The 27,582-nt window shown below is 40.4% G+C and overlaps 1 protein-coding gene across 1 annotated transcript in view; it reads left to right on the top strand.

Moving 5' to 3' along the window:
* Positions 1–27,582, top strand: part of BABAM2 (BRISC and BRCA1 A complex member 2) — a 153,084-nt gene that overhangs the window by 16,048 nt on the left and 109,454 nt on the right. The window contains exons 4-6 of the mRNA XM_079969318.1: positions 1,673–1,767; positions 17,176–17,370; positions 18,705–18,779. Coding sequence (XP_079825444.1) covers positions 1,673–1,767; positions 17,176–17,370; positions 18,705–18,779 — 365 coding nt within the window. The remainder of the gene's footprint in view (positions 1–1,672; positions 1,768–17,175; positions 17,371–18,704; positions 18,780–27,582) is intronic.

The raw sequence follows: 27,582 nt of genomic DNA, 5'->3' as shown, positions 1-27,582 counted from the left end.
AATCATTTAACCACAAATGAATTGTAATGAATACAATACAGTTATAATCTAGAATTGGGGGTCTACAACACAGTGCCCATGGGCACCATGACACCTACAGAGTCTTCCCTGGCACCCTGAGCCAGGGACCCATGCTCTGAACTTTCATTAAAAAAATAGTATTTAGCCCTCCTAGTAAGAAAGTTAGGAAGTAAAATGTGCAGGTACCCTTCTAAGTGATTTCTGTGAAATGAGCCAGCCTGACTGCTCCTGCTTGTCAGTGTTTGTAGCCAATGGGTAAGAGTTGTTATTGGTGAGTTGTTTGCAATAGGAGTCCCTGGGGTTGTAAAGGGCTGCTGTTTCGTACTCCCATTTAGTGTGCTTTTTTCTGCTTTTATCTCATGTTCGAGTCCTTGGAATCTCTGTAGTTTGCCCTTCCTTTTCCCTAGCAACCTGGATGCATCTTTACCGTGGCGGGATTGTCTTGAGATCAGGTAGACCCTAAAAGTAATTTTCTGCAAATACTACTGCACAATAAGTGTGGGTACAGGATGACAGCCTAGGCTTTGATTTAGTGTTGGCATTGAGGACTAAAGGGTTATTGTGCCTTTAACAGTATGTGTCAGCCAGAAATTGAACAGACTAAACCTTTTCTAGTATGCTCTCTAATTTTGTGTTCTGCCATCCTTCCCTCCCCCAAGCAGCCTTGCGCTATGACACACTCACTTGGCTCCCAAAGCATGTCCTCAAAATTCATAATGTTCCCACTGGTCCACAAAGGTTGGCAACCTCTGATCTATATTGGAACAGCAAATAAGTTTCATACATGTGGGCAAAGGGGCAGGGAGGCAAAGCCTTGCACCCATATGTTCCTTATGTTTAAAATGTATATCTGACTAATTCTGTCCTCAAAGGCACCCAGGGAGCTTAAAAGACAACAAAACACACACACACACAAAGAAGTAATAAGTAAGAGAACAAAAAGTTACAATTCAAGTGGGTTAGCCCTTGCTTCTCAAGGGTTCTCTGGAAGAGAGAAGCATTTTGCTTGTACTGTATCAGAAAGGATGCCAGGGAAGGGACCAGCTGAGTCTCCCTTGGGAAGCTGTTCTGTAATCTGAGGGCAATAAAAGAAACAGTACTGGGATTGCCTAAGCTAGCCTATGGTTGCAGAACATGAAACAGGGACTTGGGTGATGACCTGCGTACCTGGACAGGTACACACTTGGCAGCAGGTGGCTCTTCGTGTATCAACTTGCCTGGAAACCAGTTAGGAGTCACTGTGATGGATAGTTTTAGTCTGACCTCTGCATTGAGTTGCCTGCAACGAGATAAAGTGTCTATCTAATAAATTTTAATAAAAATATCAACAATAATTCTAGAGCAACTGCAGTTTCCAAATGGTCTTCAAAGGTAGCATTAATATTATATTATATGACAGGTTCATAGTAACATATTTTTTTCCATTAGAACAGTATTTTAAGGAGCCAATACATCTTCCGGACTAAGATGTGGGAGACTTTTAAGTATAGAATTTATGTATAAGAGTTCGCTTACAGAAAGTGCTTTAGATAATGCTAATAGTTTAGCCTCACCATGGACTTGCATTGCACCTGAATGCAGTCAGTGTGTATAGACTTTTCTTTGCTATTGTGGTAGTTAAGCTATTTCCTTACTTGTTTGCTTGTTTTAGGGGATATAATTTTTAATGCCTACTATCCAGAACTGCCTCCTGACTTCATCTTTGGAGAGGATGCTGAGTTCCTTCCTGATCCCTCAGCTTTACATGTGAGTACATCTCTAGTGTTTTGTGTGCTGTCATTTATACAGACACCTACTTGGCTGCTTATCCATGGCCCTCAAGCTCTGGAATGACGTGTGTTCACCCACCTTCATATTGGCAAGCCTTGCCTGTGCTGGCAGGCATTTGGTGGTGGGGCTAAGTTGCTTATTTATTGCTCTAATTGTTGTTAGTGGATTCTTTGTATTATAATGTGTTCTGTATTTTTAACTGCATATTGCTAATGATGTGGTTGAATTATTATAATTATAATTAATAAGTACCTTCAGCTATTGGTTGCAACAGCGGGCTGAAAACGCACAAAACCAATTAAAAAAAGTTGAACTGAAATTTGCAAACCCAACAAAGATTTTCAGTCTTGCATTTTCACTGCTCTCTTAATACATGTATGTTCTTTTATTATCCTAATGTAAATTAGATTTTGCCTAAGTTTCGTGAATCAGGGTGCTGTCAATAGTTGGTCATTTTTTCTATAGCATACCGATTGAATAATTGTGGTAACTGTTACTTTTCGTAGAGAATACATTACAGTTAGCTAGAAACTACAGTCCTGGAGAGAGACTTCCATTGCCTGACAGAGTTGTGACATCTGCTGAAAAAGTTTACATATTCCTCTGAGTTTTCAATACTTCTACCTTTTAAAAAAAAAAAAAAAAAGAAATCTGCTGCCACATGGCCCTTAAAGTGATCACATTGTAATCTTTCCTTTTCTGATGAGTTATCTGTTTTTCCTGCCACTGTTATTGAGCTGGACTTCCACTGTCACTTTTCTGCCTTTCATGATCAATCCATTTTTCATTTTTGTGGCCCGCAACATTCTTGCCTTGAGACAGCAGGCCTTTCAAGGATAAGAAGGGTTTAGTTCTTATATGGGTAGGATATTGTAGTGGGGAACTCTGAGGAACTCTTTCCACATAACCATCTCTTGCAATCCCGGGAGTGGAGTTGTAGAGACCAAAGGCATGGAACAGTATTCATTCAGGAAGATTAGAAGTAGAGGCCACGGGAGATGTTTCATCTGATGTCTTTAGCCCTCTCATTGTAAAACGCCTTGCTGTGGGCCTAATAATAGGTTAGACTTCCCTCTAATAAACATTGTATAGGTTTTAAGAAGGGCTAATTCTATAGTACAGAAAGTACTATTTGTGAGGGTGAGGTTCTGTATTCATACCTTGAAGCATGGACGTGAAGTGAAGGTGTGCTCCAGGTTTCATCATGTTAGGCAACACTCTGAAAGCTGAAGATTTAAGTGTGTTTTGTAATAAGGATAGGCATGCTTTCAGGAAGGGAGGATGCAAGAATCAAGTATGCTAGATGGATAGCCCTTCAAAAAAAGGGATGTCATTGTCTAAGGTGGTAAACAGATCATCCCTCCCTTGAGGAACAGTTTTTGTTGCACTATGTTTATATTATGGAAAGAAACTACTCCATGGCTAGAGATAAGAATCTGGCCTCATCCAAGTAATACATTTATATAAATGCAGTAGTTTTATCCATATACAGTAGTGCAAAGCAAGGGGTAACTAGCATGTGGCTCTCCAGATGTTGGACTCCAACTCCCATCAGCCCCAGGAAGCATGACCAATGGTCAAGGAGGGGAGTTCTAATCCAGCAATAGCTGGGGGGCTATAGTTTAGCCGCCCTATGCTAAGCCACAGTTTGTGTATGCAGCCAATGTTGAAGCTTAGCTAGGAGGCAGTGAGTCTCCTAGAAGCACATTTTGCAAGTTGAAAAGAAGTATCTTTCTAATTCCTGCCTTTTAATTTCATTTTTTAATGAGAAATCATTGAAATTAGCAATTCTGTGCCCTTTAGGTTCTAATTATTGGACCATAAGAATTTTTCCAGAGAGAAAGTAACTGCTTGCGAATGTGCAAGTAAAACATGTAATTTGTCTGATTAGTGCATGTCATTTAGGAAATAATTAGCTGTAGTTAATCCCCTTTAATTTTTTTATTTTTTTCAGTTTGTAACTTCTGTTCTACTTGGAACAGAAATATCTTTCTTATGGGGGTTCCTTTTTGTTTTGATTTTCCCCCTACATAGCAATACAGTTTGCTTTGATTTTTGACATTTTATAATTGGAAAAGGAAACCAATAATATGTTGTATTGGGATAGAAGTTGTAAAACTTTTCTCATCTACACTTTCATCCAAAGTCTGCTTACTTAGAGGCAAGCTGATTTATAGGCGGCGACCATTTTGCGCTGGGGTTCTGTTCCTGGCCCCTGCGAGCATTTATAGAGAGCCCATCTTCTGGGTCCAAAAGGAGCCAGGCCAATTGGTGGTCGCTCATCAATTGAGTATGCAGAAAATGGTTGCCATCTGTATGTGAATAGCAATTACTTTTAAGCATAAGTTTGGTTAATCAAGTCTATTTCGGACTATGAAAACAAGAAATACTAGCCAACTGTTGGTTGTGTACACTTAAGGGGACACACTGCATGGTTACAACTTGAATGGTAAATAATTTGTAGTATATTCAGAGCTACTTTCATACATTACACAGAGACTCTGAGACTGCAGAAAAGAGCAACTAAAAGGATCAGTGAGCTGGAGTAATTCTCTATGAGGAAGGGGACTTACGGCGGGGGGGGGGGAGGTTAGAGGACATGTTAGAGGTGCATAAAAACTATGGCTGCTGCAGAGACACTGAATACAGATACAATTTTCTCCCTCTTTCATAATAGTAGAACCCAGGATTGCCCAGTGAAGCTGAAAGAAGCGAAATTCAGGATGGGCAAAAGAAGGTGCTATTTCACACAGAGCTTTTCAATACAGAATTTGCTTCCATGGGATGTAGTTACGGCTGCTAACTTGAACAGAAGGTTAGACCAGTTCATGAAGAATATGGCTATCAGTGGCTACTAGTCAGGACTGAATACTATTTTGAGACTCAGAGGCAGTATGTTTTTGAATACCAGTTCCCGGAGAACAAAAGCAGCAGAATGCTGTTGAGCTCATGTCCTGCTTGTGGGCATTCCATAGGCATCTAAAGGTAAAGGTAAAGGGACCCCTGACCATTAGGTCCAGTCGTGGCCGACTCTGGGGTTGCGGCGCTCATCTTGCTTTATTGGCCAAGGGAGCCGGCGTACAGCTTCCGGGTCATGTGGCCAGCATAACTAAGCCGCCTCTGGCGAACCAGAGCAGCACACGGAAACGCCGTTTACCTTTCCGCCGGAACGGTACCTATTTATCTACTTGCACTTTGATGTGCTTTTGAACTCCTAGGTTGGCAGGAGCAGGGACCGAGCAACGGGAGCTCACCCCGTCACAGGGATTCGAACCGCCAACCTTCTGATCGGCAAGTCCTAGGCTCTGTGGTTTAACCCACAGCGCCACCTGCGTCCCTTCCATAGGCATTTGTTTGGCTGCTATTGGGAACAAAATGCTGGACCAGATGGGCTTTTTGTGTGGCCCAGCAGAGCTGCTCTTATGTTCTTGTTGCCAAAGGGTTGGCCTATCCTAATTTCCCAATCAGTATGCCTGCCTACTACAAGTGTTTGCAAACACCTGTCTGTAACTTTCACATTTGTACACTTCAGGTGTATGTTTAAATATTTTAAGTGTATGCCTAAAGCTGTAATGTATAAACAGATTCTGATACTTCCTGTGAAGTGGACCCTTTGGATATAAGTGGAAATAAATGCTTGTGGCTGAGAAGGTGATTGAATAGATGGAGAATGGAATAGTTATCAGATAAATATTCATATTTTTCTGTTGGTTTATGAGCATTAGTACATATCAAAACTGCTTCAGAATAAAATGTTTTCGACAGACCTTTTATAGCAAATCTCTTTTGCTTACATGTTGAACTTGTACAGTGTTTGCAATTAATCTGTGAAGAAAGGCTCTGCATAAATTTAATCTTATTAACTGCTATCAAGGGCTTGATTCTTGTGTTTCCTGACATTTATTTCCTTGACAATTATTGCACTTAATTCTATACTCCCTAAAAAAAAACACACCAAAAAAAAACCAGTGCACCAACTGAAGATCTTGCTGTTTTCTGTAGTACAGCCAGAAAAAACAGTAGCAAGCTGTCTTCTTCAAAGTCACGTTCCTGGAAGATATTCCGGCAACCTGGATGCTTTAAGCACATTCTTAAGAAAAACAAGTTCCATTTAATTAAGAAACGATTTGCTTATTCTCTTAATGACAGGAACAAATTGCATCTTATGCAGATTGTTCCTGGTTTTAGAAAGAGATCATACCACATGTATGGGAAAGATGTCTTACAGGCACACAAGCTCCATCCTGACAAGCATTGTCTTGACAGTTCAGATCTAGACTTCTAATGGCTGGTTAAATATCCTATGAGCCAAAACTAGCTGATTGAAATGGGTGGTCGCTAAGCATGTTGAGATGGCAGGCTGCAGTTCTGCTGAAGTCAGTTGTTGTAGGACTGCAACTATGTGTCATCCGGCATGGTAGCAATAAGTAATATTGGTTGCTTCCTTTTAGAATGGAGTACTGTTCTCTCACTATGATTGAGCTGCAATAATTTCGAAGTATTCAGTTTTCCTTTTCTTGCCCTGAGTGGTTTTAAAAAGTGGAGGCTAGAGGGGATGCACTTCAGTATGCTTTCCAAAGCCATAGGAGTGGGCTGGAAATCAAAATAAATAAAATACCCAGTAGCATGTTTTTTTTGTCTGTATAAGATGGATGATGCAACTTGTCATTGCATATGTGAACTTGTCTGCTGTGTATTTGGTGTGGTTAATTGTTTCTAACCAATTTGAATTAGCCTGATCCTCTATTCCCTTTTCCCCTTTCCTCTTCTATGAAGAAACCCTTTCTGGGACCCCACATTTAAATTCTTCCCCGGTCTCCTTGCTGGCCCTAGTAGGACCAACTTGGCCAGTTAGCCCTTGTGATCATTTGATGTCTACTGATTGGGTTCCCCCCCCCAAAAAAAAATGACCCCTGAATTTTTGAATTTCATTGAGATTGTTTCTGCATTTTATGCTGCATTTTATGCTGTTTTAAAGTCACATATTAATCAATGTTTTATATTTGCTGTTAGCTGCCCTGAGCCTGGTTTTTAAACCATGAAGGGTGGGGTATAAATAAATAAATAAATAAATAATGCCATACGGGCTCTCTTTTTTTATATTTTAAATTTTTATTATAAAATTTTTCATGAAAAACTCCAGTCATATCAAATTACACATCACATATTTTAGCTTATTGGACCTCCCTCAACTTCTCTGACAATCATTCGTAATTCGAATCCTATCTTCACATTCCTTAATTTTAATATTGCCATTAAACACTATATTTCTGACCTTATTTGCTTACTAACAATATTCCTTGTATTTTCACAAAGCTTCTTTAAAGCACACTAGCGTTGTACAGTCCTCACAAACAGTTTTCAAATACTCCGTAAATTTCCCCCAGTCCTCAAAGAACCTGTGATCCTTTTGGAATCTGATTTTCCCAGTTAATTTATCCAGTTCTGCATAGTCTGTTAATTTTGTCCTCCATTCTTCCAAAGTCGGTACTTCTTCTTGTTTCCATTTTTGGGCCAACAGTATTCTTGCTGCGGTGATTGCATACTGAAAAAGTTTACTGTCTCTCCTATTTATGTCCATTCTTGTTATTCCCAGCAAAAAGGTTTCTGGTTTCTTAACAAAGCTATATTTTAGCATTTTCTTTAATTCATTATGTATCATCTCCCAGAACCCCCTTACTTTCTTACAATCCCACCACATATGCATGAATGTACCTTCTTTCTCCTTGCATCTCCAACATTTGTTACAAGTTTTGTACATTTTTGCTAATTTTACTGGTGTCATATACCACCTGTATACCATCTTCATAACATTTTCTTTCAATGTGATACATGCTTTTAATTTCAGGTTTTCATTCCATATTCTTTGCCAATCATCTATTTCTATGTTATATCCTAAATCTTTGGCCCATTGAATCATAACCACTTTTACTTCCTCATCCATTGTATGCCATTCCAACAGAATTTTATACATTTTGGAAATTATCTTACAATCATTATTAACAATTTCTGTTTGAAATTTTGAATCCTTTTCTTTGTACCCTTTTTCTTTCACATCCTTTTTAAACATTTCACTTATTTGATAGTAGTGCAACCAATCATAAACATGTTCTTTTACTTGTTCGTATGGTTTTAATCTCCACTTCCCCCCTTCCTTCACCACCAAGTCTCCATAGGTGATCCAGTCACTTCTCATATTAATTTTTTTGACACCTATAACCTCTAATGGGGATAACCAATGTGGGACCCCCATTTCTAGTATATTTTTGTATCTGTCCCAAACTTCCAATAACGATCTCCGGAAGATATGATTTTCAAATGATTTATAACCCTTTTTCTTTCCTTTCCAAAGGTGCGCGTGCCATCCAAATCTGTTATCGAATCCTTCCAAATCCAGGAGCTTTGTATTTTTAAGTTTAATCCATTCTTTTAACCAGCAAAGACATGATGCTTCATAATATAACTTCAAATCTGGCAGGGCAAAGCCTCCTCTTTCTTTTGCATCTGTTAATAATTTATATTTGATTCTCGGCTTTTTGCCCTGCCAGACATATCTTGAAATCATCCTTTGCCAATCTTTAAAGATCGCCGCTCCTTTTAGTATTGGTATCATCTGGAATAAAAATAACATCTTTGGTAGCACTAACATCTTAATCATTGAGATTCTACCCCAAAGGGATAGTTTTAGTCTTCTCCATACTTCCAGGTCCTTCTTAATTCCATTCCACACCGGGACGTAGTTGTTTTGGAACAGATCAATATTTTTTGGAGTTAACCATATTCCCAAATATTTCACCTTTTTGGCAATTTCAATACCCGTTTGCTGTTGCAATACTTCCATCGTTGTTTTTTCCATATTTTTGGCTATAATTTTGGTTTTCTTCCTGTTTATTATAAAACCTGCCACCTCTCCAAATTTTTCAATTTCCTCCAGTATCTCGGCTGCAGTCCCCATCGGTTCTTCCACCATCAAAACTAAGTCGTCAGCAAAGGCTTTAACTTTATATTGGTTTTGGCCTATTGTCACCCCCTTTATACTTTCATTTTTCCTTATTGAATCTAAAAAGACCTCAAGGACCATTATGAATAATAATGGTGATAGCGGGCAACCCTGTCTGGTACCTTTAGAAATTTTAATTTCTTCTGTTATCATATTGTTCACTATCAACTTCGCTTTTTGCTCCGTATATATTGCCTTTATTCCATTAAAGAAATCATTCCCCATTTCCCTCTGTTCAATATTTTTCAACATAAAGTCCCATGATACGTTATCAAATGCCTTTTCGGCATCCACAAACATCAACATTGCTTGTTTCTCATTCCTGGCCGTCAGATACTCTAAAATGTTTATGACATTCCTCACATTGTTTCTCATCTGTCTGCCAGGAAGGAAACCCGCTTGATCTTCATGAATGATTTCTTGTAAAACCTTTTTTAATCTCTCTGCAATTATTCCTGCAAAAATTTTGTAATCCGTGTTTAAAAGAGAGATTGGTCTGTAGTTCTTTACTTGAGTTAAGTCCGCATCTTCTTTTGGAATAAAGGTTATAAATGCTTCTTTCCACGTCTCTGGAATTTCTCTCTCCTTTAATATATTATTCATTACTTCTCTCAGTGGTAACGTTAGGGTTGTTCCCAATTCTTTATAGTACCTTGCTGTAAAACCATCTGGTCCTGGGGCTTTTCCATTCTTCAATTTTTTTATCGCCGCCTTCATCTCCTCTGTATCAATTGGGGTGTTCAGCCTTTCTTGTGCTTCTGTCGGGATCTTTTGCACCTCTTTCTCTTTTAAATATCTTTCTATTTTTCTCATGTTGTTCTTTTCTTTTCGTTTATACAATTGTCTATAAAAGTCCAGGAATCCTTTTCTAATATCTTTGGGATTAGTTATCTCTTCTCCTCCCATTTCAATTTTATTTATTGTGTTTTGCTCCTTTCTTTTCTTGATCTGCCAAGCAAGCCACTTTCCTGATTTATTTGCGAATTCAAAGTTCTTTTGTCTCAATTTTTTGATGTTCCATTCCACTTCCTTGTTTATTATCATTGCAAATTGAGTTTGTAGAACCTTAATACTTTGTTTGATTCTTACGTTATTTGGTTTCTTGATTAATTTTTGTTCATTTTCCATAATTTGTTTTAAAATTTCTTTCTTTTCTTTCTCTCTATTTTTCTTTTTGATCGAATTCTGTTGTATAAAGAACCCTCTCATCACCGCCTTGCTTGCATCCCAAACTGTACTCATCTTCGTTCCTTTGTTACAATTATCTTCAAAATATTCTTTCAATTTCTTCTGTGCCTCTTGCACAACTTTTTGGTCATCTAGTAGATAGTCATTCATTCTCCATCTAAATGTTCTTTCTTCAAAGCCTTTAAGTTCTAATTTAATGGGACTATGATCTGAGATAACTCTCGGTTGAATTTCCACTTGAAGAATTCTTGGAGTTAATTCATTTGATATCCAAATTTGATCGATTCTGGACATTGACTGATTTGGTTCCGAGTAATATGTAAACTGTTTTTCCAACGGGTGTCTTAACCTCCAAATATCTATTAAGTTACAGTTTTTGACCATTTCAAAAAAAGTTTTGGGTAGTTTTCCTTCTTTCGATCCATTGTTCCTTAATCTGTCCATTTCTGAAGACACCACCCCATTCATATCTCCCATCACAACTATCTTTTGATCTGCAAATTCCAACAGCTTTTCTTCTAAATTCTTATAAAAATCTGAAACATTCCAAAGTGCGCATGGTTAGAAAGTCCTGTTGAGTTCATTGTGTTACTTCCAGGTAATTCTGCTTAGGAACACGCATATATAGGAACATTAATAAATAAAATAAGTAGTATCTGGAAACCTGGGGCGTGATATAGCCAAAGCAGCTGAGCACTTTTAAGCCTCCTTGAAGGTATGAAGAAGCATATGTTGAATGCTCTTCACTTGAAATTACTAGGATTTGAAAGTGCTTGACGTCTTTGGCTGTAGTGTGCACATAATATTTTGGTTGATGTTAGAATCATAGAGTTGGAAGGGTCCTCAAATATAATCTAGTCCAACCCTCTGCCTGTTCAGGGCAAAGGTACAGTTGCTCAGCTCAGTAAATATTTCTATATTTATACCAAAAATCCTTCTTTGCCTAACATAGGGCTCGTCCACAGTTCCCTTTTGCCTTACACGCATTCTAGGCACAGCTCCGTCTTTTCCCAGTCTATGTCCCGCTATTGTCCCCAGGAAAACTCGCTCTTTAATGCTGAATCAAAACAAACAGCAATTAGAGTCTTCCACGGAATGCCTTTTGCTCCCATTCGCTGGTAAAGAGTGGATTTTCTGATCCCGACTGCAGTCAACTGTTGTATTAATAGAACCAAAAGAGAGAGAGACATAGTGTAACCCCTAGTTAGTTAACAGGTATATTAAGAAGTAGGTGATTAAAATCAATTATTTTCAGAAAACAATATTGTATGCATGCATATGAGGAGTTAATGGCATAAATCCTAGAACTCAAGGGATAGCTCAAATGGCCTCAATTTCTTCTAGAGGCAAATAAAGCACACAGCAACTATAAAAGACATGTGACGACTCTTAAATATGACTATAGAGCAGAAGAGAGGTTGTCAGTACAGTGCGTGATTGTGTGTTGCAGCTCCCACAAGTGCGAGAACCAAGCAACATTTCCTTCTGACTTTTCTTCATGGTCTCATGCAACAGCAAACCCAATGGTAGGCTGCTTCCCATGCCAGAATATTTTCTGTTTCATAGAACACATGCCTGTAGTAAAATATTGTTAAATTGGTGGTGTGGCAATATTTGATTGGCAACCCATAGTAAAATATGTATTAAATGCAATTAATCGGAACAGCATTAAAATAGCATTCCAAATCTAAAATTGCTGTACTCTTCCATAGAAATGTTATATGGTTTTATGAATTAAGATGTGCCACTATACACTTCCTCGCTTGCTGTATGTTTATAAAAGGCAGAAATTACACTGATGTTTTCCAACCTTGATGGTTTTTAATTCATCAGTATATCGGCCTCGGTCCAGTATATCTGAAGGAGCGTCTCCACCCCCATCGTTCTACCCAGACACTGAGGTCCAGCTCCAAGGGCCTTCTGGCGGTTTCCTCACTGCGAGAAGCCAAGCTGCAGGGAACCAGGCAGAGGGCCTTCTCGGTAGTGGCACCCGCCCTATGGAACGCCCTCCCACCAGATGGCAAAGAGAACAACAACTACCAGATTTTTAGAAGACATCTGAAGGCAGCCCTGTTTAGGGAAGCTTTTAATGTTTGATGCATTACTGTATTTTAATATTTTGTCGGAAGTTGCCCAGAGTGGCTGGGGAAGCCCAGCCAGATGGGCGGGGTATAAATAAATTATTATTATTATTATTATTGTATCTACCTAACCAAGTCAACTTAATATCTGTTACATCACCCACAGCAGCTCTTAAAGAGTCAGTGTGGTGTCGTAGTTAAGAGTGTTGGACTAGAACCTGGGAGACCAGGGCTCCAATCCCTGCACAACCATGAAACTCACTGGGTGACCTTGGACCAGTCACTGCCTTTTCAGCCTGACCTACCTCGTATGGTTGTTCTTGGAATTAAATGAAAAGGAGGAAAACCATGTATGCCGCCCTGAGCTCCTTGGAGGAAAAGGTGGGATAGAAAACCAGTCATTCAACTTGCAGTAAGAAAATCCTTGCTGCTCTCCTCTGCTGAGAGGGTGGATTATCCATTGAAACATACCACGTTTAAGGGGGCATGTTCAGTGGAGGAGAGGCCAAGATAATACAAACAGGAACTGAGTAGAAAAGCAAACTGTCTCTTGTGCACTGTGGATTTTCAAGGGGATATTTACTGAGACCTTTTGTGGTAAGGTTACCAGACGTCCCCGTTTCCTGGGGACAGTCCCTGGATTTATACATCAGTCCCCATACAAAATCCATTGAAGTTGAAAAGTATCCCCTGATTCATTGAAAAAAAATCTGGTAACCTTATTTTGTGGGCACCATGGGAGGGGCTGGTGGACACACTGACACTTGTCAGGTGCCATGTTGGCGACCTCCATTGTATAACATCAAAGGAGGATACAGTCTTTTGTGACTGTGATGCCTAGCTTCCTTTTTTTTAAAAAAGGAAATGGAAGTCTGGTGAAACATAGCTAACTAAAGTTTTGCCCAACTCGTGGTTTTACTCCTTTTTTTAATATTAGCGTATGAATTCAAGAGATGGATTGCTTCCTGGAATCTTACCCACTTGAAAGCATTTGGTAAAGGCAGAAAAACTGTCTTCAGTCATACTGCCCTAGAATGTGCCAGGAAAGAAGGTAGTCATCTGCAGGATGCTTCTGCCAGTGTGTGTTGCCATATCTGTGGTACTGCACAATCAGCTATACCGTATTTCTCTGTGTTGAAGATCTGGAAACTGTGCTAACCTGTATCTGGTACCATTGCTTTTCTCATCTTGCTGGAATAATGATGCTGGCACAAATGTTTCTCGTTGCAGTTTGTACCTTATTTTGGTTCCTGATGCAGAACAGTAGTATAAGTAACTGAGGTTACACTTCTAAGGGTGGGTTTTATGTGAGTGTGGTCAGGAGAGTGTGTGTGGCTCCTTGGCCAGACATAGTATAGTGTGACTTTTGTGTGCAGATTGGGCAAAAAAAGTTTATTAAGAGGCTATAAGAACTGACAATATGAAGAAATGGTTCTTCCAGTGTTATGTTTTCCTTCTGCCTGACCGCTGTTCTGATTTACTTTGACAAAAACAAATTAGTTATATGTAATGGCTAGGATCCAAAATATTCGGGGCCAAAAAATGTGCACAAGTTTGGTTGTCTGTAGTGGGGAGGGGATAGTACAAATAAAGTGAGTGCATTCCTGCTCCTCCGCCCTAGATTTACAGGAGCTCATTGAAAGTCATCTCCCTACTGCCTGCCATGTTTATTCTTTAACTTTCTGTTTTGCAGCTGCTCACAAATCTCTTGATAAGCTGGTACAGTGGTGCCCCGCAAGACGAATGCCTCGCAAGACGGAAAACCCGCTAGACGAAAGGGTTTTCCGTTTTGGAGGTACTTCACAAAACGAATTTCCTATGGGCTTGCTTCGCAAGACGAAAATGTCTTGCGACTTCCTGCGGTTTTTTTCCCTTCCCTCCCCCTTTTTCTAAGCTACTAAGCCGCTTATCAGCTGATCCGCTAAGCCGCTTAACAGCTGATCCGCTAAGCCACTTAACAGCTGATCCGCTAAACCGCTTAACAGCTGATCCGCTAAGCCACTTAACAGCTGATCCGCTAAGCCGCTTATCAGCTGATCCGCTAAGCCGCTTAACAGCTGATCCGCTAAGCCGCTTATTAGCTGATCCGCTAAGCCCCTAATCCGCTAATAGCGTTAATCCGCTAAGCCGCTAATGGGCTTGCTTCGCAAGACGAAAAAACCGCAAGACGACTCGCGGAACGGATTCTTTTCGTCTTGCGAGGCACCACTGTAGTTCTAAATGACCGTTTTAAGAACAGGGTCATTTTGTTTAAATCAAAGCCAATTAAATCAACATGAAAAAGACAGAAGAAAATTGTTTTAAATCATGTGTTTCCTGAAGAAATTTGCATTTGGTTCCTATAACAATTTGAACTGATTGGTTTGCAGCAGCAGCATGGAGCCGTTCTATTTCCTGGTGGCATAAGCAGAACCTTTAGCCATGCAGCCCACGTAACTCTTGTGCCACAAAACTGTGTCATTTTAGATAAGGGAAACAATTGTGAAATTAACAGATCATTGGCTTGTCTCTCTTTCTGTATAGAAAGAGATGATAAAACTATCTTAATTGTCCAGAACGCTACAGAAACAAGGCTTGGTGGTTTGCCCAGTAATGCTTGGCCTTCATCTTTATACATACACCCACTGGTGTTTGTTCTTTTTATATGGTAAAGCAGTTTTTAAATTAATACATTTTGGATTATAAAAGCAGACTTCGACATTTCAAGTTCTGACTTCAGTTAAAACCAGGATATATTTTTTTCAAAGAGACACTTAACTTAAATGTTTAAAATATAGGAGTCTGACATAAAATAAAGATTCTCATTGATTCCCCCCAACTTTGATTCTTATGTGTTTGTACTTCATTATCAGATTCAACATCATTTTCGTTTATCCTCCAAGTAATTTTTCTCTTATGACTTACTTAAAAAAAATATAGTTAATGTTGGAGCCAAAACAGCTATCTTGTGAGATGATTTTTATGTCTAAAACTGATGTGTTAGAGTGAAGCTATTTGAAAGCTCTGTTCTGATGCAATATTGTTCAGCTTGACAAGAATAACCCTGCTGTCGGAACAAGAACAAATGACAGCTTCCTCTTTCTGCTTTTTTCCCCCTCTAAATGTTTGTTAGTTGTTTTAAAAAAGCATATATGGGTGTGATTTTCTGTCTCATTAGTGCTTGGGAAAAATACTCCACTCCAATGTAGGACAGTTATTAAAACGTGGGTCATTTCCTTTAACACAATACCAGTGATGCAACACAATAGAAAAAAGTGGGGGGAGAAGGCATTCCCATTTCTCATTAAAATGATGTCAGCCCCTACTGGCACATTCCATCCTTCAACTTTCTGGGAAAAATGTTTGCTTAAAGGCTTGTGGAAAGGAAATAGCAACTATGCAGAACATGTCTGCTTGCTTGATTTCTGACCTTGTGATGCAAGATTGATTTCCTACATGATATGCTGTGGGCTTAGCTGACAAAATCTGATAAAAGTGAACTTTCTGATCAGTTGATCTGTACAACACCTCAATAGCCATTGCACCTAATTACCAGTTCTTAAATCACAGTATGTGGTAAGGATCACAGGCCTTCTCACACTGAAAGATTCCAGACATCTCCTCTACTTAATGTGTAACTGAAAAATAGCCTTGGTGCCTGCTTACTCATGTTGATTGCCTGTTCCCCATACTTTCCTCCCCTCTCCTATGTTCTCCCCTTCTAATAAAATTTATATTTGTAAGCACTTCTAAGCAAGGACCTGTCCTCTTTTCACTCTGCAAAGTGCCATGTGCATTACACTGTAGTAGTAGTAGCAGCAGCAACAGTAGTAGTAATAATAATAATAATAATAATAATAATAATAATATGTTGTATTCAATGGAGTGCTAAGGAGATTGTACCATTAGCTCAAGTGTTCCTACTTGCCTGACAGAACAATCTCTCATGTGATTTCCACACACACACTTCTGGAGGATTTAACAACTCTTTGAAGCAGATTTGGGAAATATATATGGGAGTGGCAGAAGTGAGAAGTCCCTTTGCAATAGTAGGAATCTTTGTGCTGGCTTCCGCTAATGCAACAAGTTACTATAGTTGAACACGGCCCAGCGTTTTGTCTAGACTTCATCTTCTTCCTTGGTGATATTGAAGAGACAATTTCTCCAGCTTTCCATAATAGAACCTAATTCTACTTTATCTTTTAAACATTTAGGCTTATATTTTATTTTTGTCCTTGAGTCCTTCCTATCTTTGGAAGATTGAATAAACTATAGTTTCTCCCATAAATTCAATGCTCCTTGTCCAGGGCCTTATAGGAGACAGCGGAGCAAAGTTCACTTTATTTCTCTGAATTTCTAATGCTGAAAGTAAATTACTCCCTTTAGTATAATGTCACTGCAGGTTCTTCCTTAACATAGTTTATCTTTAATATCATAGCCTCAGTTAGGTAGAGAGAGAGAAATATTTTTAATCTGTCTTGTATTCTCCCTAAGTTTTCATTTTAGCAGGCATTTGACTTGAGCTTCTAACTGAACTGCTCCCATTCTCTTTTAAGCAAGTGAAATGACCTACAGCTTGGTCTAACTCGAAAACTTTCCATGGCCAGGCAGTGAAAAAGCAACTACAGTCATACCTCGTGTTGCGTTAGGTTCATGTTGTGTCTTTTTGGCTTGTGAACGCGGCATGCACAGAAGCGTTCTGCACGATTCGCATATGTGCAGAAGCGCTGTATCATGCTCCACGCTTGTGCAGAAGCACCGCTCTAGTTTCAGACTTTTTTGGGTGTGAACGGCACCGCAGAATGGATTGTGTCCATAACTAGAGGTACCACTGTATACAGGTATACAGTATACAGTGGTACCTTGGGTTAAGAATTTAATTCGTTCTGGAGGTCCGTTCTTAACCTGAAACTGTTCTTAACCTGAGGTACCACTTTAGCTAATGGGGCCTCCCACTGCCGCCGCGCCACCGCCATGCAATTTCTGTTCTCATCCTGAAGCAAAGTTCTTAACCCAAGGTACTATTTCTGGGTTAGCGGAGTCTGTAACCTGAAGCATCTGTAACCCGAGGTACCACTGTGTTAGTATTCCTGTTTTCATGAATTAACTTGGTCATTGTCTCAATTCATTACACAGAACTTGGCTTCATGGAATCCCTCAAACCCAGAATGCCTGCTGCTTGTTGTAAAAGAACTTGTTCAACAATATCACCAGTTCCAGTGCAGCAGACTACGTGAGAGCTCTCGCCTCATGTTTGAATATCAAACATTACTTGAAGAACCTCAGTATGGAGAAAACATGGAAATTTATGCTGGCAAAAAGAACAACTGGGTAAGTGGTTGTAAGTCTACTAGCAAAATAATGTAGAAATCCTTTCTTCATGGGTACTGTAACCATTGATTTGGAAAGGTTATTTGTGCTAGGTGTGTGGCTCTTAAAGTATGTGAGGTGTCCTCAGTTTACCTTCCTTGTCCTCAGCCTACCTTCCTTGACCTCAATTTACCGTCCTTGCTGTCTACTCCCTCTTTTGTTCTTTAACTCTGTTGCTCTGCTAATTTAGAGGCAAATAGATGTAGAGAAAAGGATTGCAGCAGTTACTGGCAGGCAGTCATTTTCAGGAGGATGGGGTCGAAGTGTTGCCCCCCCCCTTCATGAAGTGGCTTTCTATGAAAACGAATTACTGACTGGGCTGCAGTTTGCACAGTGCTGTCTGATGTACATCCTTCAGAGTTTTCCTTTTAGGTTGACTGTTCATAGATGGGTGTTGAAATAACATAGCAAAGAATACAAATGCTTCAACTCAGTTTAGCCTGTCTCTGCAAAAAGTATTATCAGATAATGATGAGTATAATGTGGAAGGTCCAGCTGCATAATATATGATCTGCTCTCCAGATATTGTTGAACAGCAGGTCCCTCTATCCCTGACCTGTGGTCGTGTTTGCTAGGGCTAATGGGAGTTGTCTTTATTCGGGCCTTTTGCTATGTGAATTTCTTGGCTTCTGCATTTCTGTGTACTGCTGCTTTGTTGTTGACTTTTTATTTTTGTTTTTAAACGTAACTTGTAATTGTTTTAACTGTGACATATTTGCCCTTGGACTATCTGATGATGGGAGAGAGCTTACAGTATCCATCAAATAAATAAATAAAAACCATTTGGAGGGCACCTAGTCTAATATAATTACAGTGGTACCTCCGTCTAAGAACAGCCCTGTTTACAAATGATTTGGTTTACGAACTCTGCAAAACCGGAAGTAGTGTCCCAGTTTGCAGACTTTACCTCGGTCTATAACGGAAGCCAAACGGTGGAAGGGCACTGGTGGCGGGAGGCCTCATGAGGGAAAGCGTGCCTCGGTTTAAGTACGGTTTTGGTTTAAGAACGGACTTCCAGAATGGATTAAGTTTGTAAACTGAGGTACCACTGTATTTGTTGTCATAAGGGTGTTCCGAGTACCTTTCCTTCCCTGTTGTGCTAAGACACGTTTGTGTACTACTTACTAAACTATAAATATATTCTTGGCTTCATTCATGGCTAGAGTGAGCTCTCTAAATTGTTAGGAAAGCATTAGGAAACTTTCAAAAAGTTTGTTGTACGATTCCGGCTGTTGCTTCTGCTGTACAGTGATATTGCTCAGCATAGGTCTCACTATTTTTTCTTCACTTGACAGACTGGTGAATTGTCAGCTCGTTTCCTTCTGAAATTGCCCGTGGACTTCAGCAACATCCCCACTTACCTTTTCAAGGTAATGATTCACCACAGTGTTAGCTAGCCTGTTATTCTGTGGAATAATCTGAATTGATGAGACATTCGGCATTCAAATTATTCTAATCTGCTTGGAACAAGTGATAGTCTAGCATTTTAAAATATGTTTTTAATTTGTGCATGGGGGCACTGCTACTAGAATGATTTTGGATAATACTGATGATTGGACTCAGATTCCAACGTGATTAGTGACTATCTGCAGCCACACTTTAAAATTCATTCTACATTCATTTCTGGTCCCTGCTGTCTACTTTGGCATACTTTCCCAAAGAAGAAATGAAATGAGTTTAATTACCAGCGTGAGCATACAGTCTTTTTAACATTTACAAACAGGCCTTTACTAGTTTTCAGCGTGACACCTAATATCTGACTAGACTTAAAATCAGAAGAGTCTGGTTAAGCCTTTGAAATTTAGTCATTGCATCAGCAAGCCAACTGAGGGGGAGGTGCCCATAGGAACTTTCCTATCGTTATTACAGCTCAAGCTACTGAATTAGAGCCAAGGAAATTGCCTCTGTTCACTTTTAAATATATACTTAAGTAAACAGGGAGTGAATATACAGAATTTAGATAATTACCAAACTTATGCTTGACAACTCTGCAGAGCTAGAGAAAGAGTGGGAGTTTGCATGAAGGAATATAAAACACAGTATGACTGTCAAAAAGGACTGGTTCACATGTAACACTGAACCATGGTTAAGCACTACATAGACAAGCAACAGCAAAGGCAGTTAAATCATCAGGCCCACTCATCTCCCCACTGTGTGACCAGGAGGAGATTCTTCCCATTTCAAAGAATCTTAGCTTAGCATTAAGTGCAAAAATGAAGTTGGCTTATGTAGGAAGTAGTCATCAGGCTTATGTAGGAAGTAGTCATCAGTTGTTGTAGGCCAGGTTCTTTAACATCTACGCCGAGATTTGAAACTGAAAATAAACACAGCTGAAAATCTGCTCCCAGACATGCAAGTGGGAGAAGGGGAAATCATTTGACTCTGAAGCTGTGCTTTGACTTGCTGAGGCTCATCCATGTGGGGCTAAACCATGGCTTGGCATTGCGTGCAAATCAGCCCAAGAGCTTGAAGGAGAATTTATGAAAAAATACACTGGGTAGAATATGTTATATGGAAATGAGGAGATGCAACCAAAGATCAATAATTACATTGGAAGTAAAATTCCATGTTCACAGATTTAACAGTGCAATATCATATAAATGATGCTGCCCCCAATATCGGGCAAAACAAAAATGTCTTTACCTGGCACTGAGACGATGACAGGGTTGGTACCAGGTGAGCCTCTGGAGTGGGTCTGAAGAGAGCTCTTGAAGCCTTTTTAGTTTGCTTGAAGCTTTTGTGGACTATTGGTAAACTGCATGCATGCTATCCTTTCAATGATGAAAGAAACAAGGGAAAGCTAGCCAAGTTTCGCCATGTTTTGGACACATATTATAATCTTCCAAGACTGGATTCCTGTCAGTGCTCATTTGACACTAAGTCTATAGTTCTCTACTGAGAGTAATCCCAGTTGAATTCAGTGTGGCTGACTTCTGAATAGATATGCATAGTTTTGAGCTCTAATTTATTTAATTTAAATCATTTCTGGCATCTCCAGCAAGTTCATTCTGTAGAATCTAAGTGATAGGAAATGTGTTTTGTTGAAACACAGATTGGAAGATACTAACGTTAAGCTGTTATCAGAAATCAGTGTTAGGAAATCAGATGGCAAAATATATATTTAGGAAATAATCTGGGGTATTGTACTGGGTAAGATGTAAATTCTTGACACTGAAAATGTTTCTGTTCACCTCCAGAATGAAATAATTAAGCGATAAGTATTATAGTCCAAACAACTCTTCACATTTATTGAGTGTGCAAACTGTGTTTCCAACTGAATAATGTGTGGGAGTGCATGTTTTCATAATGAAAGCTCACGTTAATGGTCTTACAAATGTATGGGGTCAGTTCTAGAAGAGTACAGTGAATTAACTTCAATAATTTTTTCTATATGTACAAGGTACTTTTGCCACCTTACCTTACATTTTGTGGATACTAATTTTGGATGGTTTCACAAAGGGAAAATAACTCATGGAAGGAGCTTTTTACTGTATTGTTTCTTCAGTAGTTGTAAAGGTCCAACAATTTAAAGAACCTTGGAAATTAAATATCTTCCCCCTGCTATTTCTTCTGAATTCTATTTATGCAGTCAGTACAACTGTAATTGCTGAGAACTGATTGGAACCATGCTGTCTGCAGTCCAACTCAAAGAAATATATGCAGCCTTATCAAATAAGTTATGCTTTTATGACTGCTGAAATGAATACCCAGAAGTGCAATAAAATTTTAATATATTTTTCTGCCTGAAATTAAATACTTGATTTACTGTTTGATTTACTGTAACTATTAATCTGAGGCTTATATAAGTTGGGAATTTTAAAGAGTCACCACTTTAATGTCTTGCAACATTATTTCTAAAGAACAATATGCTTACCATTTCCTCTTGGGTTTGGTTTATGGCGATTTGAAAGCCATATGTTGACGTTAGATGGTTTGGATCAACTCCTAAAACCTTTGAGTCCAAAAATCATTGACACAGGGTGGCTGATGTTTGCTTCTGAAATCCTGTATTTTGTGTTCTTATATCCATAAAGGACAAGCATCAGAGCACTTCAACACCATTTATTCAGTTTCTTACTATGGTGCCAGATTTTTAATCTGAATATTTGGGAGGGGGCAGTAAGGTTTTCAAACATTTTTGTTTATTTTATTTAAACGATTTATATACCTCTTAACTACAGTCATCTCTAAGCAATGCACAGAAAATACAATATGGAAAAGGTAAAAATCAGTTAAAACTATTTTTAAAAAAACTATAAAAAGTGCAGCAGGGAGGAGGCCTCTCTGACCACAACTGGAAATTCCATAAATTTGGGCCCACGATACTGAAGGCATGGTTGATCTGGACCATGCATCCATGCTGCAGGGGACCACCGTCTTGGCTGTCTCTTTTTTGCAAGGACGAGCAAACGCTTTGTGTAGCAGTGACAGTGGAACTGAAAAAGATATTGATGGTCAACTAGTCACAGATTTAACCTTGCTCTTTGCAGAGTGCTCAGAGTATTTGGCTGTTGGGAAACTAATTGGAACACAACACACAACATTGGGGTCCTGTTTTTCTTCCCACTACTCTCTATAGATAATTGGGTCAGGGTATTGGCCACTTTCCCAAAGTCCTTTATTTCCCTGGTGATTAAAATAATTCAGAAATGGGAGTGACTCCTTGCACTCTCACCCGTAGTTCTTCAGTTGCTTTCACTCTCCCTACTGTTACACATTGTTTAAGGCTGCCTTATTTAGGGGGCAAAGGAGCTGGAGGCAACAGGGGTGGAACAATCACTATTGGGCAGCCCCAAAAGTCTACATAAACCGGTGTTGCTATCAAAGGGTTAAAAGGTAGCAGAAACGCTCTAATCACTGAGCAGCTGGAAGTCATTAGGCTTCCAGGAACATGAGTTTGTATAAATAGTCTCCTGTGTGTTTGCTCCTCCCTTCTCCCCTTTTGGGCGTATTTGCTGATATGTGTGGTTCGTCTCCGGGTTTTTTGTTTTTGTAAATAAACCTTTCTTTGAGTTCCAAAACCGCTTGCTCCAAGACTCCTCTTTGAAAAGAAATACTGCCTCTCCTGCCCTTCTTAAACTGCTGCGCGAAATGCTCTGCTGTAATGGGACTTGAGACGATGGAAGCGCACCGGACATTTACTTTACATTAAACTAATTAAAGTTTAATGGGACAGGTTATGGCTGTTTGTACGTCAAGAAGGAGCTAAGGAGTGCAGTTCAGAGTGATTTATGCAAGGACTGGAGCGAAGTCAGAAGTGGTTGCCGACAATGAAAGCCTTCAAAGCAGCTTGAGTCCTGCAACGTGCCTAGAAAAGTTTTAAACAGGCACTGAGCAGTTTGTACTCGCTGGAAGACGTCTTATTCCTGAAGGAGCCACCTCAGCAGCTGGGAGACGGTCTACAGGTGTGTGAGTATCGTTCCTAAGCCCCAGGGAGGATGGCAGAGTCCCAGGAAAGTTTTTCTGTCCCATTTACGCGACTCAATGGGAAAAATTGGCAAGATTGGAAGGCTAGAGTAAGGGTTTGGTTGCAAGCAAAAGAGTTGTGGAGTTGCACTGAAGCACCGCCTTTACAGGCAGCTGCAGACGCATCTGCAGAAGACAAAGCAGCAGCAGCAGCTTCACAGAAACGCGACAGGAAAGCCCAAGGTCTACTAGTTTTGGCAGTGGAACCAGAGCAAATGCCTTATGTTTCTGAGTTAAAGAACACGCATGAGGTCTGGACGGTTCTGCTGCGGTTAAATTCCAGAAACACTGCGGGGGCCAAGATCCATGCTACAAGATGTTTGTTTGATTTACGTCTCCAACCGGGAGCGTGTGTGAAAGAACATATTGCCAAAATGGTGTCTGCCTTTAATCAACTAAGACAGCTGGGCATTCCTTTCTCTATGGAGCAGCAGTCATACATATTGTTGTCTTCTCTTGATAAAAGCTATGAGACTCTAGCTCTAACTTTGGAGGCTATGCCTTCAACTGAATTAACCCTTGAATACATTTCATCTCGGCTTGCAGATGAACAGGATAAAAGGCAAAGAGAAAGAGGTTTGTCTTCAAAGGGGAGTTATGCTGTGCCTAAGAGTGGGGATGCTGAGTTTGAGAACACAGTAAATGCTTTTACAGCTAGACACTGTTTTCGCTGTGGTTCCCCCTCCCATCTAATCAGGAATTGCACACGTGAACCTGGTCAAGACAGCACCAAGGCCGTTACCCCTAGTTACCAGACAAGGAGTTCCAGGGGATGTCGAAGAAGAGGAGGTGGTCGTGGCTACTCCCACAGCACACAGCACATGGCTTCAGCAATGGCGTTGATGCAAGGGTGTGGCCAAGGCAGCAATCTACGCTGGTTGATTGACAGTGGTGCATCTCACCACCTGGTGGCGCCATCTAGTGTCCGTTTGCAGAATTGCAGACATTTGCAAACCCTTAAAGTTGTGACAATGGCAGACTCAACTAAACGTTCCTTAGAGACCGTAGGCACAGTGTTCTTGAATTGTTTGCAAACAGAAATTGATGCCTACGTGCTAAAGGGATTGAAGGGGTGTATTTTGTCTGTGTCAGAACTTGATAGAGTTGGGTTCAAGACTGTGTTTGAAAATGGGGTTTGCACTATTTCAAAGAATAACGTATCTCTTTTGCAGGTGGAACGCAGAAATGGGTTATATTATTTTGAGACAAGTCCAGATGAAGTTGAACAGGTTCATGCTGGTTGTGTGAACACGCCTACCCATAATTCTTGTGTCCATTTATGGCACCGCCGTCTGGGACATATTAATTTTCAGTATGTTAAAAAGCAACCTGAATTATCAGAAGGGTGCAAAATGAACAAATGTACTAAGTATTTGGATTGTACTGCATGCAAAAGGGTGAAGGTTCATAGATGCAGCTATCCCAGTTCAGATAGGAAATCTGACAAAGTATTCCAACTTGTGCATATGGACCTATGTGGCCCAATGCCTGTTGCTAGCATGGGAGGTTCGAGGTATGCACTGTGTCTCTTGGATGACAAAACGAAGGTTACATGGTTTTTTCCTCTCAAAACAAAAGCAGATACTGCAGAAACAGTTAAAAATTGGGTTCATGCAGTAGAACTTGAATTCGGTACTAAAATACTTGCTTTTCAGACAGACAGAGGGTCAGAATTTACCGGGTCTGTGTTGCAGAATTTCTTTAAGAAAAAGGGAATTAAGCATCGTCTGTCTACACCTTATTCCCCCCAAGAAGGAGGCGTGGCCGAACGTAAAAACAGGGTTCTGCAAGAGTTGGCAAACTCTATGTTGTTTGATGCTAATCTCCCTCAAAGTTACTGGGCGGAAGCCTGGCAGGCGGCTACTCATATTCTGAACCGAGTATATAATTCGGTAATTGCCACTACCCCATATTTTGCTTTATATGGGAAGAAGCCCAAAATTAATTACTTTCGGGTGTTTGGATGTCAGGCCTATGTACTTATCCCAAAGGCATTAAGGAAAAAGGGAAGTCCAAGGACTAGGAAACTCATCTTTTGTGGGTACGAACCACACGCCAAATCTTGGAGATTCGTGGACCCAAATGGGGATACTACAAGAGTGGTCCTCAGTAGGAGCGCTGAATTTTGTGAGCAGTCTGGATGGACTCACTTACATGCTAACCCTGACATTTTGAGAGATGATTTAGGCATTTATGCTGGGAATGAAAGTCCAGAGAGTAGTGAGCCAGAAGGGGATGGTGCACATGGTTCAGATGCAGATTCTGACCAGGCACAAGGTTCTTCTCCTAAGGTAGAAAAGCCAAAATCTAGGAGTGTTCCAACATCGCCACCCAGTAGGCCTAGCAGACAGCAAAAGCGAAGCAGGTCACCTGCAACACCAAGCCCAAGGGAGGTATCTAAACGGAGGTCTTTATCCCTAGAGGCACATCCAGATATAAAGTCTGAGACAGATTCTGACAGTCAACGGTCAGAGGGGGCACAAGAGGAACAATTGCGCAGGTCAAACCGTGCCACAAAGGGCAAGCCACCAGAGCGGTTTAAGGTGACAAGTGTATACGTAAATATGGCACAGTGTGAGCCAGATAGCTATATGGAAGTACAACAGCTTCCAAGCTCAGAAGCCGCAAAGTGGCAGGAAGCAATGGAAAAGGAGATGGCTTCAATGAAATCTCTCGGTGTGTTTACAAGTACAGAGCTTCCGAAAGGGCAACAAGCTGTAGGTTGTCGATGGGTATATCGTTTAAAGCCCACAACTACTGAAGAGTTGCAATATAAAGCCCGACTAGTTGCAAAAGGGTTTTCGCAGCGCAAAGGTGTTCACTATTCTCAAATCTATGCCCCTACTTCAAGATCGGAGTCACTAAGAATGCTTTTAGCCTCTTCAGCTAAGAAGGGAAATAAGCTGTTTCATTTTGATGTCAATGTGGCTTATTTAAATGCAGACTTACAGGAGGAAGTCTATATGACACCACCACCGGGTTTTGAAGGAGACAAGCCAAACCAGGTCTGGCGCCTACACAAATCCATTTATGGGTTGAAACAGTCTGCCCGTAATTGGAATTCCTGCTTAAACGATGCTCTAGAGAGCATGGGCTTCAGAAAGAGCGCAGCAGATGCGTGTCTTTATCTAAAAGGCTCGGGATGTGAACAAGAAGCAGTCTTGATATTTGTTGACGATTTATTATACAGTGGAAAGGACGATAAACTTGCACAACAATTTGCCACAAAGCTTGGAGAAAGGTTTCAGATAAAATCACTAGGCAATGTATCTGTTTATCTAGGAATTAAAATTCAGCAAGATGAAAATGGGAACTATTGGCTTAGCCAAGAAGCTAAGATCCAGCAGTTGCTGGAAAGGTTTAAAATGGACCACTGTGCTGGTGTTAAAACCCCAATGGAGTTAAGTTACACAAAGGATGCTCAAGCCGAGCAACATGCAGAGTTCTCTAATCCCGGGGTTTACCAGTCAGCGATAGGCAGTCTACTCCACATTGCACAGTGGACTCGGCCCGATATAACATATGCTGTCAACATGCTGTGTAGACAAGCTGAAAAACCATCAATGCATGCTTGGCAAGGAGTAAAAAGAGTTTTAAGGTATCTCCAAACTACCAAAAGGTTTCGCTTAAAACTATCAGCAGAGGGCAGCACACAACTTGAATGTTGGGCCGACAGTAGTTGGGCAGATGCTGGACCAGATAGAAAATCAGTGTCAGGAATGGCAATAAAATTTGGAAATGCACTAATTGGTTGGAGATCAAGAAAGCAGTCACTTATAGCTTTAAGTTCAACTGAATCTGAGTTTAATGCATTATCAGATGTATGTAGAGAACTGGAATTTTATAAGCAACTGGTACAAGAATTGTTTGGAGAATGTTCCCTACCTATCAGAGTGTGGGAAGACAATCAACCTTGTATTAAACTAGCTAAATCAGGTCAATTCAAGGCACACACAAAACACTTGGATATCCGTTATCAAAATGTATGCCAAAGTGTAAAACAAGGTTTAATTGAACTAAAGTATTGTCCAAGCCAAGAAAATCTCGCAGACGGTTTTACGAAAGCTTTGAGTCCGCAATTTCATAAATGTTTCTGTTCAGGTTTAAATTTGAATTAAGGTTGGTACAGCTCAGTGTTACGAGCGAGAGGGGGTGTTGCTATCAAAGGGTTAAAAGGTAGCAGAAACGCTCTAATCACTGAGCAGCTGGAAGTCATTAGGCTTCCAGGAACATGAGTTTGTATAAATAGTCTCCTGTGTGTTTGCTCCTCCCTTCTCCCCTTTTGGGCGTATTTGCTGATATGTGTGGTTCGTCTCCGGGTTTTTTGTTTTTGTAAATAAACCTTTCTTTGAGTTCCAAAACCGCTTGCTCCAAGACTCCTCTTTGAAAAGAAATACTGCCTCTCCTGCCCTTCTTAAACTGCTGCGCGAAATGCTCTGCTGTAATGGGACTTGAGACGATGGAAGCGCACCGGACATTTACTTTACATTAAACTAATTAAAGTTTAATGGGACTTCCGGGTTAGCGCGATCCGGTTAATGGCGGATTCCCTCCGAGCTCCGGAGGGAATCGGCTCTGTTGCAGACGGGTCCACCGCGACGGCGACGCGGGGACCCTCAGAAACCGCAGGCGCGGAAGCCTGCGGACCTGGTGACTCGGCGGGCACCTAAAGCGCCCCCCGACCCACGAAGAGCCTTTTTAAAGGCT

Source organism: Podarcis cretensis (genome assembly GCF_951804945.1).
Source record: "Podarcis cretensis genome assembly, chromosome: 3".
NCBI classification, from domain to species: domain Eukaryota; kingdom Metazoa; phylum Chordata; class Lepidosauria; order Squamata; family Lacertidae; genus Podarcis; species Podarcis cretensis.
The sequence above is the reverse complement of the archived record's forward strand: the minus strand, read 5'-3'. Positions and strand labels throughout refer to the sequence as shown.